Consider the following 18021-nt stretch of genomic DNA (forward strand, 5'->3'; position numbering starts at 1 on the left):
GTAATTGATCTATCTGGAAGAGTAACGTAACCATTAGCGGAAATAGCCACAGTGCTATTCTATGCGGAGCCCTGGCCCAGGTGTAATGAGAGCCATTTGTCACCTCCGGTTCCAGCAGGTGACAATGCGGCAGAAGGGCCCCGCACTACCCGGCAAGACGTCTATTATATATGGTAATACATCACCCAGCCGCGGCCTCGGAAGTCGTTGCTCACATCCTTTTATTGAAGGGACGGGATGAGGGACCGCTTTCCTTAGAACAAGATGGTAGGACACCAACGGGGGCGAAAAACAGAACGCGCTCGTAACAGGACCCGAGATTGTATTCTCGGCTGGCGTGGTCCCAAACGCGAGGCTAAACCACCGTGTCAGCGCTGGGCCGCGCCACGCCGCGTCGTCTTATCGGCCGCAGTGGGCCGCGGCGAAAGGGCGCCGCCACGGGGCCGAGGGGAGCGCCCCCGGAAAATGGATTGGAGCTTTATCCGGCAGCCGTCCCTCCGCCAAACGGGGAATTAGCAGCCCGGGCGCGTGGACGCCTCTCCTCCCAGAGAGCGCCTCAAAGTTCCACGCCCGGTCGCTCAGTTGGAGTTGAAATCGTTAGGCGGTCTCTCCGAGACGGGCGGCGAGGGGGGAACCGGGGCTCCCACGTAGAGTGAGTAATTTCAGGTTGTGGCGTAATTCGAGCGGTGGGATTGCTAATTCAGCAGCGCCACAGGTCAGATAGGGGGCTGGCGGGCGGGCAGTTTACGGCGCACTTTTTTAAGATGCCAGGGAAAGAAGTTTTGGGGGGCGGTACAGCTGATCTCGCAGACGGACAGTCAATTATCAGCAAAGTGATTTTCCTCCGGCAGCGCCGCCAGCTCCGCTTTGTTTATCACTCGCCTGTCGTTCCGCCCGCGACACGTTTAACTGGGGGTGTTCTGGCGGGACGGTTGGGAGCTTCCCAGCGGCACGTTCGCGGAGTCGTCGCAAATGTTGGGGAGGCGAAGGACAAAGGGAGGGGAAGGTAAAAAGGGAAAAAAATCGGACATGGTGCAACCTGGAGCTCTTATTAAATCAGCCTCTGTGGCTCTCATTGCAGCACTTGTCTCAGTTCATCAATCTCTCCCTTTGCGTCCCCGTGCGCCGATACTCTTAATTCCGTCCTTGTGAGTACAATTCATCTCCTTTCCAGAGCGTCGTGTGCGCCCGCCTCCCAATTCCCCTCCTGACGGAGGAACTCGCACGTGCGTTCTCCGCGTAGTTAATCCGTCCAAATAGTTCGGCAGGGCTTCGTTTTCTTTCTTCAGGAGGGATGAGTGTTTTCTATTTCCCCCGACTGCATGGAGCCTGAACTGCGAACGCTTGTGTCGTGCGAGGGGAAAAATAAAAATGCAGTTTGAGGCAAAGGGTGCCCGGGCTCCAAAGGTTGCCTTGTTCCCAGACAGCAGCGTCCCCTCCAGCGTCAGGTCAGAAGCTGAGTACGAGCAGTTACTTATTTTAATCAGACTGACTCCAATGACACGGTCATTATATCTGCAGCTTTGGAGGACGTTTTGCCCGTGCATCCACCCACCCACGACTTTATTAGTTTAGTCTTTTTTTTTGGATGTGGCTTTTTGAAGCTGTATGAAAATGCGTGCGCTATGTGCGTGAGAGGCGCTCTGCTTGAACTGTTTTTTTGTGTTCAGCGTTTTTGATTGGAGACATATGGGGATTGACAAGACCGCGGCCACGCGCCAGCCGGACATATCGGGAAGCTCAAATCGCATAGCGTCCACGTTGAGTAGCGTCTACGTGATATGAGTTGCCACGCTGGAGGTTATTTTTGCTCCACAAAACGCCGTCCTCCACAAAATCAAATTGGAATTCAAACGCATTTGGTCTTGGGAGTCGGCGTTACGTTTACCTCGCGCCTCTTCAGCCGGAGCGGTTCTGAGTTCCTGTCATGGCGGTGGACACGTCACGCACCTTGAATTCCTGTGTTTCCCTCCGTCCGCTTCCCACAGACTCCTACCTCTACCCCAGCTTCCAGGGGCTCATGTCGGACAACGACACCGTGCGCCTGGGCCTGGACTTCCAGAGGATGCTGAGGATCAACCACATGCTTTACGTGGCCGCCAGGTCAGTGTCATCCGTACCCGTACCGTTCCCGCCGGAACCACCCCGTCTTTGGATAGAATTAAGAGCGTGCCGGTCAGCTCCGGCGGTGTTTCCCGAGGCCTCAGAACCGCACGCTCTATGTTCCCTGTCTGCTTCTGTCCTCGGTACCTTTGACGGTTTCCCTGCTCCGGCCCACGCGCTGTCATCATTTAGCCATTGGCAGGGCCTCCACACCTCTCAGCCTAATTGCATAAAGCTCTTTTCTCAATCACAGCGCCAGGGGTTAATTGTCTAAAAAGTATGAGGTCCGACCTCCTCTGACCAATGTTGTCGGACAAAATACATAATGCTGCGGGTTTGGCGCCATTCCAAGTGGCGACTTCCGTTGCCAAACCCCGCGTACAAATGGCTACGGAGACTCCCAAAGTGCCCGGGCGGACTTCATTTTTTCCACAGCTCTGCCGTAACAAAGTGCCTGGCACATTCTAAAAAACACATTTGTATTGGTTATGTCAATGTTTTGGAAAACTATGGACATCGATGAACTCATTTTGCTTCTCTCTGTCTTTTATAAGCCTCTCTCTGCACATTTTTCTTTTCACTTTTTTTTTTTTTTTTTGGTTCTAGTCCTTTCATTTTAATTCCAAGGAGTACAGAATCACACAGAGCAGTAAGCTCAAACACTTCCTTCGTGAGGAAGGAACGCTAACGTCATCTTGCGTCTGCGTCTCTTCCAGGGACAATGTGTTCGCCATCAATCTGGCCTCCTCTTCTGAGCAGATCATCCCTCAGCAGGTAGGCCTGTACCTTCACAGTTCACCTCCAGTGCGGTCAGTGATTTATTTGTTTTTCAGGGATGGTTTCATTAAAAAATAATTAGTTTGGGGTTTGATATTCCCCGTCTACTACAAGAAGGGGGGATGTTGCCGTCCACTTTTCTAAATAGACTCCTGTCACATTCACTTTCTAACAGTTTTTTTTATTTCATCTTGTTTTTTTTTTTTGCATCTCAAATAATGGATAGATGGATACCATCCATCAATTTTCTTAATCACATTTCCTGGATCGGGTCACGCTGGGGCTGGAGCTCCGTTCCCAGAATTCATTATTTTGCTGCAATTAAGCTCCGACAAGTTCAGAGAAACTTCAGTGTTATAAAACCCCACTTTTCTCTCTCGGGTCGAGTGGTATTGTGAAAAATTAATCCCCAGGTAAGATGGAGCCATGTATTCCAGATAACACGGCGTTCTGATAGGAAAGCCGCGGCTCTTTGAGAATATATAATTATATTTTATTCTATTTCCCCGGCACTCAAATCTGTTCCTTAATAATAAATGTCTGTTGAAATGTTTGTATCTTATTATGTTCCCCTCTGCCACTTGCCTGTCTTTTCATTCAAGCATTAAGAGATCTCTCTCTAGACATAGATCCACTACAAATGGAGCGGTGCTCTTGTGGCTTCTCGAGTGCCACGCTCACTCCCATTTGAATCTAATTTGTCAAACATGATTGCACATAAATAAAAGCCCTTCAAGGCGCGGGCTTTTTTTTATTTTATTTATTTATTTATTTATTTTCGTATTTAGGTTAGCCTTGAACACGGCCGCGCATTCCCGCGGGGGGCCCGCCGCTCCACGTCGAGGAGTTCCGAGCTATCGATCCGGCTGTCGGGGCGATCCGGGCCCCTCGGTGACACCGCCGTGCTTTTCCCTCGCCGCTCTTTATGATGAAGAGGGAATAAGTGATATTGAGCGTGTGCGCGGGGGGAGGTGGCGGCGGCGGTCCGCGGAGTTTGACCGCGGGGTGTAGCGGGAAATGAAGGGAGAGGCTCTGCCCACGTGCTCCGTAATACCCCCCCCCCAGTCACCCGTTATCTGCCTGAGTGAGGTCATTAGTGCGTGACTGAGTCGCTCCATCACGGAGTCGTTTGTCTGCGTCGCCCTGCTTCCATTCCTTCGCTTCAGCTCAATTTCAACACGGCCCCCACCCCCATCTTTTTTTTTTTTTTTTTTTTTCTCCCACACCGCGTCCTCATCCCCATTCTCCCCCTCACTGATCTCAAAAGGCCTGTGTGGGGTATAAGTTATTATTAGTAAACCAAATGGAGCGTGGCCGGAGAAGGACCCATTACCATAGTGCTGACTCCAAACCCATCCTATCAGATCTCCGGAGGGGAGAAGTTTGCCGGTGACGTTTTCACTGCGGTGACTCACCAGGCTGCCGTTATTCGTGCAGGGTGGGCATTGGAGACTCTTGAGAGCTCTCCTGCACACACACACAAACACACACACACACACACACAGTCTGTCCAGGTAGATTCTTGCTTAAGCTGCACTGGGCCCAGCGCTGGTTCCCAACAGACTGACATCTGCACTGTGGTGGTTCCCCTCCGGGTTGGATGGATCGCCCCTTCAATCTGTCCGGAAGCAAATCCTTTCAATGAGAAAGACAGAGAGATCCAGCCTCCTTCTAATGCAGGATGACAAGAACATCAAACCTCCACCTCCAAGGAAAATGCTCAAACACCGTTCGCAGCATCTGACTGGCAGTGCGAGGGGAAGCTCGAGGAAGAGCATCGTAACAACGGCGCCGTGGAAAAAAGTATTTGCCTTCAGGAAAAACATGTAATATTGGACAAAGGGAACTGGGGTAAACACAACAGTTTTATTTTTATTTTGTTTATTTGATGGGGGGGGGGGGGAGTCATCAAACACCCATGTCACTGATGTGAAAAACAAACTCCTTAACGGCTTATCGCGCCGACTTTAGCAGCAATAACTGCCCTCAAACACTTCCTATAATTTCACTGTGGAGGAAATTTATGTCACTCTTTGCAGAACTGTTTTAATTCAGACACACTGGAAGGATACGATATTTACCATATAATAACCCTAACCCTTTACCATATAATACCCCATATATCTATGATATTTACCATATAATACCCCTATATACCTGTGATATTTGGCCATTGTATATTGCATTTGCACCTCACCATTCAGTGTTTGATATTATAATCACTACATTTTAGGGAATTTGAATATCTCGTGACCACACCATACAGTTAACTAGTTTACATTTACATTTATGATACTTACTGTTTACCTCTGACATTTCTAACATTTGTACATTTGGTTGCACCTTTCAGATCATCTTTAATTCATGATTCATAATTCCATACCGTAGCTTTTACCTTTGGCATAGTGTGTATTGGAATTGCACCCTGCTGTTAACTCGTTTGCATTGATATTTCTGATACCTACAGCTACCTGCGATATACTGTATATACGGCTGTATACGTGGTACTTGTCGCACCTTGTACTGATACTTTCTAGTGTATTGGCACTCTATGTATTTGCACTCTTTCCTACCTTCTACTGCAACCGCTGCACAACAATTTCCCTGTGGATGAATAAATTTATATCTTATGTTATATAACTCGGGGGATGGTGCTTGCACCTACTGAAGGCTTTGACGAAGACTGATCAGCTGTTTGTTCTGCTGCTGCCGACAGATGTTCTCATCTCAACTCTCTTCACTGCTGTAAAATACCATTTGCTAAGTAACTCAGTTTTTATGTATATGTCATCAAAACAACGTGTGTGTGTGTGTGTGTGTGTGTGTGTGTGTGTGTGTGTGTGTGTGTGTGTGTGTGTGTGTGTGTGTGTGTGTGTGTGTGTGTGTGTGTGTGTGTGTGTGTGTGTGTGTGGCAGTAGCCTGAGGTTAATGGGAACTAATTGACTTTTCATAATTAATGTTGGCGCTGGACAAATGCAGAGTGATGTTGCCGTCCGTTCATCACGTTGTTTATTTTTGTTGATTTGGACCTTTTAGTCCAGGACTTGGCTTTTTCTTTGCTCGTTGTTCTATTTTTTATTTATTTATTTATTTATTTTTTACCGTCAAGGAGCCATAATGTTTTAATAGTCATCTAGCCACTGACGGGTTGAAGCCTCTGGCATTTCTAATAGCTGTTTATATTTTTTCTCTGACGGTTTATTGAAGTTAATGAGATTTTCATCACAGATGTTTGGTAATAGCACTTGAACGATTGGGAGCAACAAACGTGTAGTGGGTGGAAAAAACTGGGTCTCTGAGCTGACAGCTGGATGTCTGTTGGTTTTTTGTTTTTTTTTCCCCCCAGAAACTGACTTGGAAGACCAAGGATGTGGAGAAATGCACAGTGAGAGGGAAAAACAGCGTGAGTTTTACCCATGGGGGGCGCGCACACACACACACACACACACACACACACACACACACACACACACACACACACACACACGCAATATCTTTATAAATGTACGCACACACACACACATACACACACAAAACATCTTAATAAATGTACACATACACACACACACACACACACACACACACAAAACATCTTTATAATGTACACACACGCACACTGTAAAAGCATTCAGGCATGTACCACACAGGTTCTCCTCCTGCCAGTTGCATTGTCTCAGTGCCCCTCTTGCGCTCTCGCTTGTGCTCTCTCTCTCTCACACACACACACACACACACACACACACACACACACACACACACACGCACACACAAGGGGTTTTCAGCCAGGCGAGCTGGTGGCAACATCAGTCTCCCTCCACTGTAGTGAAACCACAGGGATCAGCCAGGGATTATGCTAATGACCAGGACAAGTTTCTTCTTTCTTCTAGTGTGTGTGTGTGTGTGTGTGTGTGCGCGTGTGCGTGTGCCCGTGCGTTTGTCCCCAAGAACGCATGTTTGTACGTGTGCATGGGTGAGTCTCCATTTGTTTGTGTGTCAGCAAATCCTGGAAATTAGTTCTGCCGTGGTTCTGCAGCCGGCGGGCCAGGGCCAGGTGCGGTGTTTCACATCACGCTGTGTTTTCCTCGCTCACAGGACGAATGCTACAACTACATCAAAGTTCTGGTGCCGCGCAACGACGAGACGCTCTTCGCCTGCGGCACCAACGCCTTCAACCCCACCTGCCGCAACTACAAGGTAACAGATTCCGTTCGGCTGGAGCCCGTTCCGAGCGGCGGTGGCATCGCGCGGGGAGGGATCTGTCATTGGAACTATTCCGCTCGTTTGATCCCGTCTGGAATGGCCGTCTGTGTGATTTTTCCGCCGACTCGAAAAACAAATTACTCCAGGCCCAAAATGCCGCTGTGATCCAACAAACTCGGTGATCCTATGATCAGACCCAGAGGCACCCCAGAACGACTCCAGCGGTGTTTGGGATCATTACGCTCCAGAGGTTTAATTGTGGCCCCCCTTTTATATGCCCAGTCTTTGGACACCTGCGTAATATAGACGAAGATTTAGCAATTTTTAGCAGAAGCAATTAATTCCCCAATGTGACAGAATTTCATGCTTTTGTTTTGAACGGAAGAAGGGGTGAGGTCGTCGTCATAGCAACAAATACACCGTTGTATGAGTGTGTTGGAAAAATGTACCTACTACCCCCATTAAATCCGCGAAACGTTTTATTTCGTCTGGAACCGTGCCCAAAATTGACATGACCGACATGCCGGGTAAAAATCCCATTTTTGACCTAGTCTATAATATAGATAAGAAAAGGGCCCCTGGGGCGGTATTCCAGGGATCTTATTGATTTTAGACAGGGTTTGATGACGTTGCCTCCACCTGTACGTTTGCGCTTCTACGGGGACAGCTTCAGCCGATGGCCGGTGCCAAAGCCTCCTCAGGATTTTGCTTTGCACCGGCATACCACCACCATGGATTTTCTTACAATTTTACATTTTCATCAAACACTTTGAATGAAAATAACTACTGCATCACAATTATTTGTAGTTTTACATGTATTTGACTGATTGTTCATAAAACAAGCAAGTGTAGCGCAGTGGCGTCCTCAATGTGTAATGAAGACTCTCCGCTACACATTTACGCTGCGCGTGCCCGTTACTCCCAATTAAACAAAGCAGTATGTTTTTTTTTTATTTTACTCCCTTTCCTAAAAGAAGGAAACAAAAAATACGTCGTCGTCCCCCCACTAACGCACGGATTATTTATTTTGTCACATGGATAATCAGGAGTGCAATGTCTTTTGTGGATCGGATGCTGAGACGGCGCAGATAGCGGGTGCAGTTGATGCACAATTCCTGGATCTATTAGCGGCCACAATCCATTTCTTGAATTTTGTGAATTCACCCTCCAGTGTTGATGTAATCCAAAAATAAAGGGAGCAATGTGTCAACAATAAGCAAGATAGAGAACATAAAAAAGAACACAGCAGCTGCTTTGTAGATAAAAGAGAAGAGGACCATAACAGGATGGATGGCTACACAGATTGATGTAGAGGAACAGAGTGATCCTGGCTGATGGTAAACACACTCACCCCTGGACCGGTGAGTGCAGCCTCCATTCTGCTGCTGCAGAGCCAAATCGGACGGCTGGTGGGACCGGGGGGATGACATCATGTTTTTCGGGGAGTGATTCATAGCGAGCCATTAGTGGAAGAGGGGGATGAAACTCCTCCAATACATAAATCTAACAGCGGTGGGGGGGTGGTAAGAGAGCAAATTCCTGAGTGGAGTAACTCTTTTAAGACTTGACTTAACAAGAGGCCCATTTACTCACTGGCGCTCCAAGTCGAGTCCTGGACCGCGTTACATGCCGTGCAGAGGGAATGTTTATGTATTAGTCTTTGTTTTTGACGGCATGCATTGTGGTTACGGGGATTAAATTCTGTGCAAAGTCAAATGCAAGCTATTGTTCACTGTGGCAGCTCCCCTTGCCACGCCCCACCCGAGTGGCGTTTTCAGGGCCCTCCGACGCGGGCAGAGATGTTGCAGACGCACCAGTTTATTGCAGAGGCTGGGCAAGATGGAGCAAGCCGGGAGATGGACACATGTCATGACAGAGGCTTTCCGATTGCGCTGATGAGCAACAGGCGTACAGCCACCCCTGATCCCAGGCCCCATTACCTAAACCCAAGACCTTGTATATATCAATAGAAATACAGTTTAAACTGTATTACTAAATAATTGTCAGTACAGCCAGCTGCCTTGTGCCTATGTAATGTTATTAATTTTACCACAATGGGTCTTGAGAGTTTTTGTACCAAATAACAATGTTTTTACAAAAGTTAGTAGCTTGGAAAATGCCCTTTTTAAAGCGTTGGGGATCATTCTATATACAGAGCTATGTGGAGACAGGGCTTTCAACGTGGGGCTCCATATGGCGCTGGAGAAAAAGTGGCTGATTTACACCTCGGGCAGAATCCATCCTCACATTCCTGCTCCCTGCCACTGGGTATCGCCCCCCACTAACAAGCCTCAGCCTTTACATCCATAACAACAAACACCTCTCGGCCTGGGAGGGAAAAAAGAAATTACACATGTTAACCAAGAGAACATTGGGAGGAGGTGTAAATCACACAGACTGTCTCAAACTCCATAGGAAAAACCTGCGGCGGGCACGAGAGGATGGGGGTGTGTGTGTGTGTGTGTGTGTGTGTGTGTGTGTGTGTGTGTGTGTGTGTGTGTGTGTGTGTGTGTGTGTGTGTGTGTGTGTGTGTGTGTGTGTGTGTGTGTGTGTGTGTGTGTGTTTCAGCGTGTTGCTGTGTTTATCTCTGTCTATCTCTTTGCTTATTTGTGTGTCTGTCTGTCTCTGTCAGGGTGTGTGTGTGTGTAAGAATGTGTTGTGTTTTTCAGAGTGTTGGTGTGTTTATCTCTGTCTCTCTCTTTGCTTATTTGTGTGTGTGTGTGTCTTGTCTCTGTCTGTCTGGGTGTGCGTGTGCGTGCAGGAGTCAGGTATTAGGTCAAAGCAGCCTGGTTGCTTTCCAGCCTCGTTCTCTGTTGTTGTTCATTTTTCTGACCGCTGGACGCACTTGGCTTTGCTTCAGACAACAAAGAGGTTGTGTTGCGCGTGATACAAAAGGTCAAACCTGAAAGCCTCAACTCGCACCGTCGGCATCTGGCCACTAGGGGCACCCCGCCTCAGATTGCACAAACACACCCTGCAGGTCCGGCCATGGCTCGCTCTCTCAGCGCCTGGTTCAGTATTATCATAAGCTGCATAGTGCCTTGCACTGGGGCTGTATCATGAAATGGAGGTGGTTTCATTGTGTCTAAATAATGAGAATTGTACCCCCTAAAAAAAAACAGTTTTATAGAGAAAATAGTGCTTTCATCAGCATAATCAGGCTTTATTGGCCAATTCTTCTTATACACACAAGCGATTAGGCTCTGGTTTTCAGTGACGCTCAGTTCTTGCATAACAAAAAATAAAAATGTTAATAATTATTAAAAAAAAACAAAAAACGGTAAAGCAAAATTCTAAGAAAAATACTAACATACTCTATGTAGGAGTAATGAACAGTGTTTACAATGTGTTCAATAGGCAATTGGCAGCATATGCAAGGAGGTAAAATGTGCAAAGTTATTGATAAATATTGAATTATTTAATATAAACAGTGGACGAATGAAGGATGTACAGGTGTAAAGAGTTTGCTATGTCAACAATGCTTTCAAATTGATAAGCAGCAGAAAGGTAAAACTTATATGTATATTTATATATATATATATATATATATATATATATATATATATATATATATATAAGTTTACACACTAATAAAACAATATAGCATAGTTGGTTAGGGATGAGTTTTTTTGGGTGGGCTGCCTGTCCATCCCCTCCTGCCTTCCGATTAATGTTTAAATACTTTGGAACTTGCATCAATAAACTGCCAACTCCTGCACTTTCCCCACTGCTATGTCATGTCAGGACATGGGCCATTAAACAGCCTGAAAAAGTATGTAATCAATTCAGAAAAAATGCAGACCTTAAATTCTATTAAAAAGTCTGCCATTCAATAATTGAGGGTATTAAATTGTCGCTTATAATGGAAAACAACATTTGCGTACATGTGTTTACTCAGAATAGGGGCATTAAGGATGTTGCTGATCCCAAGGAGAAAATGCAGAGTTGAATGCAAGTGGAAAGAAGTAACTCTAGTTTGATGAATTTTCTTTGCGCCTCAATGTAATAGATTTAATAAACCATAACTGGAGTCGTCCTCCTAAAAAGCAGCGATCCCGTCTGCTCGGCTTACAGACTCAAATCGCCGAGCTTCATCTTCATTAGACTTCTTCACTCTGTTAATGCTGATTTCACATTTCCCGGATATTTTCACTTTTTTTTTATTTTAAAGACCTATTTTTTTTAATAACCCCCAAATTACCCTTAATGAGATTATTAAATGGGCAACTTGTGAAGATGGACGTATTTTGCCTTGCGCACTTGATGAACAGAGATGGAGACACCAATATTGGCTCACAAACTTAATGCATTGGATTAAAAATATTTTCCCGGTTTCTTTTTGTTGTTGTTTTTTTTTTTTTTTCTTGCTCTTTAAAAATATGAACGCCAAATACAAAATTCATGTTTGGAGTTACAAGCAAAGCCTTCCCCCATACACACACACACACACACACACACACACACACACACACACACACACACACACACACACACGCAAACACAACTATGCACCAGAGGAATTTTCATCTTGTCATTGGCGGCTTTACAAGCTTGTTAACAGTGGGTCAGAAAATAGCAGCTTAATATCTTTGAGCAGCAGAACGCCCACAGCACAACTTAAAACATAAATGCATCTTTTTATGGACACAACCAATATAACATACATCAAATAAACTAATCTTTATGATACATGTGTTGCTCTTCATTATGGGGGATTGATTCGGTGCACATACTTCACAGTTACCCTCTACAACGGGCCACTTAAAAGACCATTGATGTTTGAGAAAACTGATTTTTTACAATAACCCCGTGGTCGACGGGCATTATCAACCAGAGCGGTTATTTTGGAACTGGTGTTTACAATCGGGCCTCTGTGAGTTTTTTTTTTTTGTTTTTTTTTACATCTTTCTATTTGATTATCAGTACATTTCTAAATATGGCCTCCGTAAAGTGGCTGTGTCCTCTCTGACCTAGATGTCCACGCTGGAGCAGGACGGGGAGGAGATGGTGGGACAGGCACGCTGCCCCTTCGAGTCGCACCAGTCCAACGTCGGCCTGTTCGCCGGTAAGTGAGACAGAGCGGACTGTCCCTGTGACATCACGTCCTCCGTAGAGCGAGACGGCAAAGTCCTGAACCAAACCACATCATGCAGGAGCGCCCGAGCTGATTTTAGCTGCTGGTCTGGCCTATTTACCGACCAAGCGCACCAACTGGGCCACGCGGGTGGAGCCCAGCGATACGGCAGGCCTTTGGTTGGTCAATCCCAATCGTCACAAAATGATAGCACAACGCCGGCTAACAAAAAAAACAGAACTAATAAACAAACACGGCAAAGGCCGAAAAATCACTTTGGGCAAAGCACAGTTTCAATCTCCTCCATTGCTGCTGTCAGTTGTTGTTGTTGTACTATCGTGTCACCTCCCCAGCTGTGTTCTTATGATGCTTCAGATTCCCCCAGACGGCTCCCACCTCCAGATAAAGCCTCAGAGACCACTCCCAGCTTCAGATAAATCCTCCCGTCCTCCAACAGCTCTGTAATACGGTGGAAACATGACACGGGGGACCCTGCCTGGGTCAGATTGCAATGCACACACCGTATGGTACTAGGCTACTTTGTGCATTGGAAAAGTGCCACACATGTAACCCGGCAACCAAACATTGGGCCTCCGGGGGTGTGGTTGAGTGTGTCCTTGAATAGTTCCCTGATTTCTGGCCAGATTTGCAGTTTCTGCACCGGTCGTATTGGATCAAGAAGGTGATCCTGTCCGCGCCCTCAAATGGCAACGTTACACAGCGGCCGGATCAGTTTAGAGAGGGACCGGGGGCTGGCAGCGCCGTCCTGCCTCCATCCTGCCTCCACCCTGCCAACTTCCCGGTGACATTTATGCAAAGTTCATGGGTGGTGTTATTAAGGCCGTCACGTTCCCCCTGTCTCTATTCTTACCCTCCTCCCTTTAAAGGGCGATAAAAGCCACCTGTGACTAGAATGGACACTTGAGTGAAATGAGCGTTTCCTTTGGAATTCCGTCTCCCAACTTACGGCGGCGCCTGTCGTGTGTTTGTGACGTCTCCTCCCAGGCGGCGACTTCTACTCGGCCACCATGACGGACTTTTTGGCGAGCGACGCGGTGATTTACCGCAGCCTGGGCGAGAGCAGCGCGGTCCTCCGCACGGTCAAGTACGACTCCAAGTGGCTTCGAGGTGAGAACCCCTTAATATTCCAAACGGAACGGCTCGTCAGGACATTTGGTTTGGAGTAACATTTTGTTTCAGGCACCGCCAGCTGCCGAGGCGTCGCCCGGGCAGGGCTCAAACTCCATTAGCGCGTCGATAACTCAGTGACACTGAGGATGTCCCACGTGTACGGAGACGATCGGTTCCTCGTCTGCGCCGCGGTCAATTCAACTCGTCGCTCCTGAAAAATCTCATCCCGTTGCGTGTCTGGTTCCAGGGAAGGATAGAATTTACATTCAAATTGTCGGTACAAGAACGTGCTGTCCCCTCATTACAGTCGCGGCCCCCAACCGGAGCAACCTTTGCGTTGTCGCCCGGGGCGGGTGGGGTGGGGTGGGGCTCCCGTGTCTCCACTCCACGTTATGAAGGTGAATATAAAGCAGTGCCACCGGGCCACCGCTGAACATTTCTCCTTCCTTCTCCCCTACCCCCAGAGCCACATTTCCTCCACGCCATCGAGTACGGGAACTACGTGTACTTCTTCTTCAGCGAGATTGCGGTGGAGTACACCACGCTGGGCAAGGTGAGTGCCAGCATCCAGTGAATCCAGGCCCCGGCAGGTGCGGCGCGTGGCCTCGCGCTGTCCTCCCCTGGCCAGGAATGCAAGTGAACAACAACATGTTGACGTGCAAAGAGCTTATCTGAAGGATCCTCAAAGGCATTTTGGGGTTTGGCGGGAAATGACGCTCCATGTAGCTTCAAAGGCGCCTGCGTGTTTTGGTATTTTGTTTGGGCCAGGTGGTGTTCTCCAGGGTGGCGCGCGTGTGCAAGAACGACAACGGCGGTTCCCCGAGGGTTTTGGAGCGCTACTGGACCTCGTTCCTGAAGGCGAGGCTCAACTGCTCCGTCCCCGGCGACTCCTTCTTCTACTTCGACGTCCTGCAGTCGCTCACCAACGTTCTGCAGATCAACCACCGGCCGGCGGTTCTGGGGGTCTTCACCACGCAGGCCAACAGGTCCGCCGGGCCCACCGGTTACAATATGCACGTGTCACCTGTTCTGTGGATATTGTATTGCCTTTAAAACTGATATGGACTAATATATCAAAGCAAATCCTGGTTTAGTTGACAACGTGTGCCGTGTTCAATTGAAACCAGAAAATCCAACCTCCTAATGGGAAAAGTGCGATGGAACTCAAATGAAATTTCAATTTTGGGCTCAGATCGCGAACTACTCTATACTTTTTGTGTTACGTGAACATACATGGCATCCATATTTTCCCGAGCAATGGAACGCGTTGCACTCGGGGGGGCAACCACCGACTCAGATCTACGTGGCATTACCGCTTAAAAGCCTTTCTTACTTTCTTTTCCCCTAATCACGCTCCCTGTGTTTTCGACAGCATCACCGGCTCAGCGGTGTGCGCGTTCTACATGGACGACATTGAAAAGTCCTTCAGCGGCAAATTCAAAGAGCAGCGTAACAGCGAGTCGGCCTGGACGCCCGTTCCGGAGGAGCAGGTCCCAAAACCCAGGTGAGGCTTCGGGGGGGGGGGGGGGGGGGGGGTTGAATTTTCAGATTTTCCTACGGGTTCAAAATCCGCCTCTCACAACGGAGTGTGCACCTGCTGTCACTCCTGTTGCTGCTTTCACAGGATGAAAATCTGTCGGAACATCTGCACCCTTTGTTTACCGGGGCTGTGAGAAAGTGCTTGCCCTTAATAATCACGTTTCCTTCATTTTCAAGCGCGGTTCTGAGTCAGGTAATTAGGTTATCATAATCAGGCTTTACTGGCCAAGCACGCTTACACGTACAAGGAATTTGACTCCCATTCGGCGCAGACAGAGTAAAACGTAAAAAGGTAGGAAAAGAAAAGCAAAATTTAAGGTAAATATGACAAGCACTCCACATGATAAGCAGTATTTATTCAAGAGCGCGACGGGCAGCCCGCGTATTGGAAGAGGTAAACCCTGCAAAATGGTTTACATTTACGGTTACGATAGATAAATAAATATTGAAATCTTGATGTTGTTATTAATGTTTTCTCTGTAATCTCTTTCTCCGCAGGCCGGGCTGCTGCGCCGGGGACGGCTCCGCCGCCGCCTACAAATCCTCCACCACCTTTCCAGACGACACGCTGACCTTCATCAAGTCCTATCCTCTAATGGACGAGTCGGTGCCGTCGGTGAACGACCGCCCTTTCTTCACCCGCACCACCAGCAGGTACCACGCCTAGATGTAGCCATGGAAATGTTATTGACGCAATTTCCTTCAATGCAGAAAATAGAATAATAATAATGATAATGTTATTTTATTTATTATTATTGTTGTTGTTTTTGCCAAATTATCCCATTTATTGCTTTGTTAGATTGTTATTGAGTATTATTTTTGTGTTTAAATGTTCATATCTTTTTTAATATTTTAGTCGCTATTCGTGTTGTAATGGGCCTCACCAGGCCCCAGTGACACCATCATTATAGGCAGACACGATGTGATCCTTCGTGTGATTTGTGGATTCTGGGTGTTCTGTGTTCTGCACAGTACGCTCTGGGGAAACGAACGATCCTGCTGCACAGAAGGCGACGTGGTTTGGCTTTTATAAATATCAGAGTTACGACATGAGCAGACACTGCACATTCTGCTGCTGCAGCTACTGTGCAGGAAAATAAATGGTCTGCTGATTCACCGAAAGGCTCCATTTCAGAGCGGACCAGGACTAGTAGCTCTTCACAGACAATGACGCATGCCGGCGATGTTTAGCTGATTTGTACTGGAATTGAGGGGGATGGCGGGCGAAAAAGAAAACAAAAAAACAAACGAGCGAAACTCTCCCGTCGTGACCCGAGTGCCAAGTTTAGCTTTAAATTGGACGAAGGAAAATCGGCATTTCACCCGAGGTGGGAAAAAAAAAAAAACATTCAAAGCTCCTTTTTTTTTTTTTTTTAAGCCGTGCTGCGGAGTCGCTGTGTGCATTGCCTTTAGTACTTACTCACTCAATTAGAGTGTGGCACCATCGGTCACTGCTTAATCAGAATATAATTAAAGTCTTCGGTGGGGTGCCAGACTTGGTGTTTGACCCTGTTGAGAGCCAGCGCTGCAATTATCAGCCGCTGCAAAGGCGAAATCCGAAATTCGTCCAATACAAATGCAGCAAATATGTCAGAACACGACGTGGTCTGGGCAGAAACCTGAGCGCACGTATGACTCCCGCCTTTGGGGCCCGGGCAAAGTCCCCAGCTGAAAAGCGAAGAAAAAGAGGCGTGCGATAAGGATCTTGATCATAACTTGTTTTGCTGCGCACGGTGGCGGTCTTTGCCTTGGATCGATATCCAAGCGGATAAACATCGGAGAAGCGCCCGTTTGTTCCCGCTTGTCTGAAAAGCGCTGACGGTGTTGTTGATGTCACCTGTGCATGCCTGGCATTCCACTCCGTCAGCGCCCGGCTCCGCACGTGTTTCCTGGATGCTTATCGATGAGTGAGCGCAGGTGGAACCCGGCGGCCTGTCCCTCATTAGAACACATTACGTTTATTCGGAGAGTGAGACGGGGTCGATGGCCGTCCACATCAAGCTGGAACCACACTGAGACAGGTATGCGCACGGGCGGAGGGGGGTCTGAAGCTCTAGCTCGGACGGCAGGGGGTCCGCCACGACTCCAAGGAAACGAAAAAAACAACTGAAACCCTGTGTGCTCATGTGTGTGTGTCCTAGCGTGACATTTGGAAATCAACCAGTTTCAAGAGAAGGTGGATGTTGAGTCAGTCTGTGTCCAACGTGTACTGTAAGCCAGCAGCACACACTGCAGCATCAAGACACACACACACACACACACACACACACACACACGCACACAAACACACTGCAGCACATACAGACACAAACACATACATGCACACACACGCACTGTAGCACACACACCTTGCAGCACATACACACAGACCCACAGACACACTGCAGCAAACACGCATCGCAGCTCACACAGACTGCAGCAGACACACACAAAACTGCACACGCACTGAAGCACTCACACCAAAACTGCAGCGCACACACACACAAAACTGCACACACACTGAACCACACACATTGCAGCACACACACCAAAACTGCAGCACGCACACATAAACTGAATCACACACATGCATACACACACACACACACACACACACACACACTGCAGCATAAGGACACACAAACACACACACACAAACAGCAACACACATGCAACAACCACCTCCCAAACACACGCACACAACACACCTAAATCCCATGCATAGAACGTCAACACACATTACAATTTCATGTACAAACAGACATGACACAGCGACACACGGATTCTCATACACACACACACACACACACACACACACACGGTCCCCAGCCCCCTCACTGTGCCGGGCTGCCAACCAGCGACGCGCACGTCTTCACACATCTGGCGCAAAACATCACATCTGCCTCTTCGCTCCGCAGAGAGCAGCAGAATAAACGGCGTCGGAGCAGGAGCGAGTCGTGCAATCCTTACAAGTCGCTGCAGCGCCGTGGCAGTTTAGGGGCCGCGGCGGACATGGTGGAAAAGGGGGGGCGGGGGGGGGGGGGGGGCTGTGTGGATGTCCTCAAGAAAGGGCGAAGTGTGAGCGTGGAATCGGTTTGAGAGAAGCAGAGCCTCCTTGGCAGTCAGTGACAGGAGGGGGAAGAAAAAAAGAATGGAACAGATCGTACTGTGGCTTTGAAAAATTGATGGCGGGAGGGAGCAAGGGATGGCCTGGTGAA

The 18021-nt window shown here is 48.0% G+C and overlaps 1 protein-coding gene across 1 annotated transcript in view; it reads left to right on the forward strand.

Annotated features, from left to right (window-relative positions):
• The window catches only part of sema6cb (semaphorin 6Cb), a 49167-nt gene that overhangs the window by 531 nt on the left and 30615 nt on the right, over positions 1-18021 (forward strand). The window contains exons 2-11 of the mRNA XM_080005516.1: positions 1989-2103; positions 2820-2877; positions 6227-6283; positions 6973-7074; positions 12055-12145; positions 13160-13282; positions 13750-13838; positions 14054-14271; positions 14658-14789; positions 15323-15478. Of these exons, the coding sequence (XP_079861642.1) occupies positions 1989-2103; positions 2820-2877; positions 6227-6283; positions 6973-7074; positions 12055-12145; positions 13160-13282; positions 13750-13838; positions 14054-14271; positions 14658-14789; positions 15323-15478 (1141 nt within the window). The remainder of the gene's footprint in view (positions 1-1988; positions 2104-2819; positions 2878-6226; positions 6284-6972; positions 7075-12054; positions 12146-13159; positions 13283-13749; positions 13839-14053; positions 14272-14657; positions 14790-15322; positions 15479-18021) is intronic.

This window comes from Zeus faber (genome assembly GCF_960531495.2).
Source record: "Zeus faber genome assembly, chromosome: 8".
NCBI classification, from domain to species: domain Eukaryota; kingdom Metazoa; phylum Chordata; class Actinopteri; order Zeiformes; family Zeidae; genus Zeus; species Zeus faber.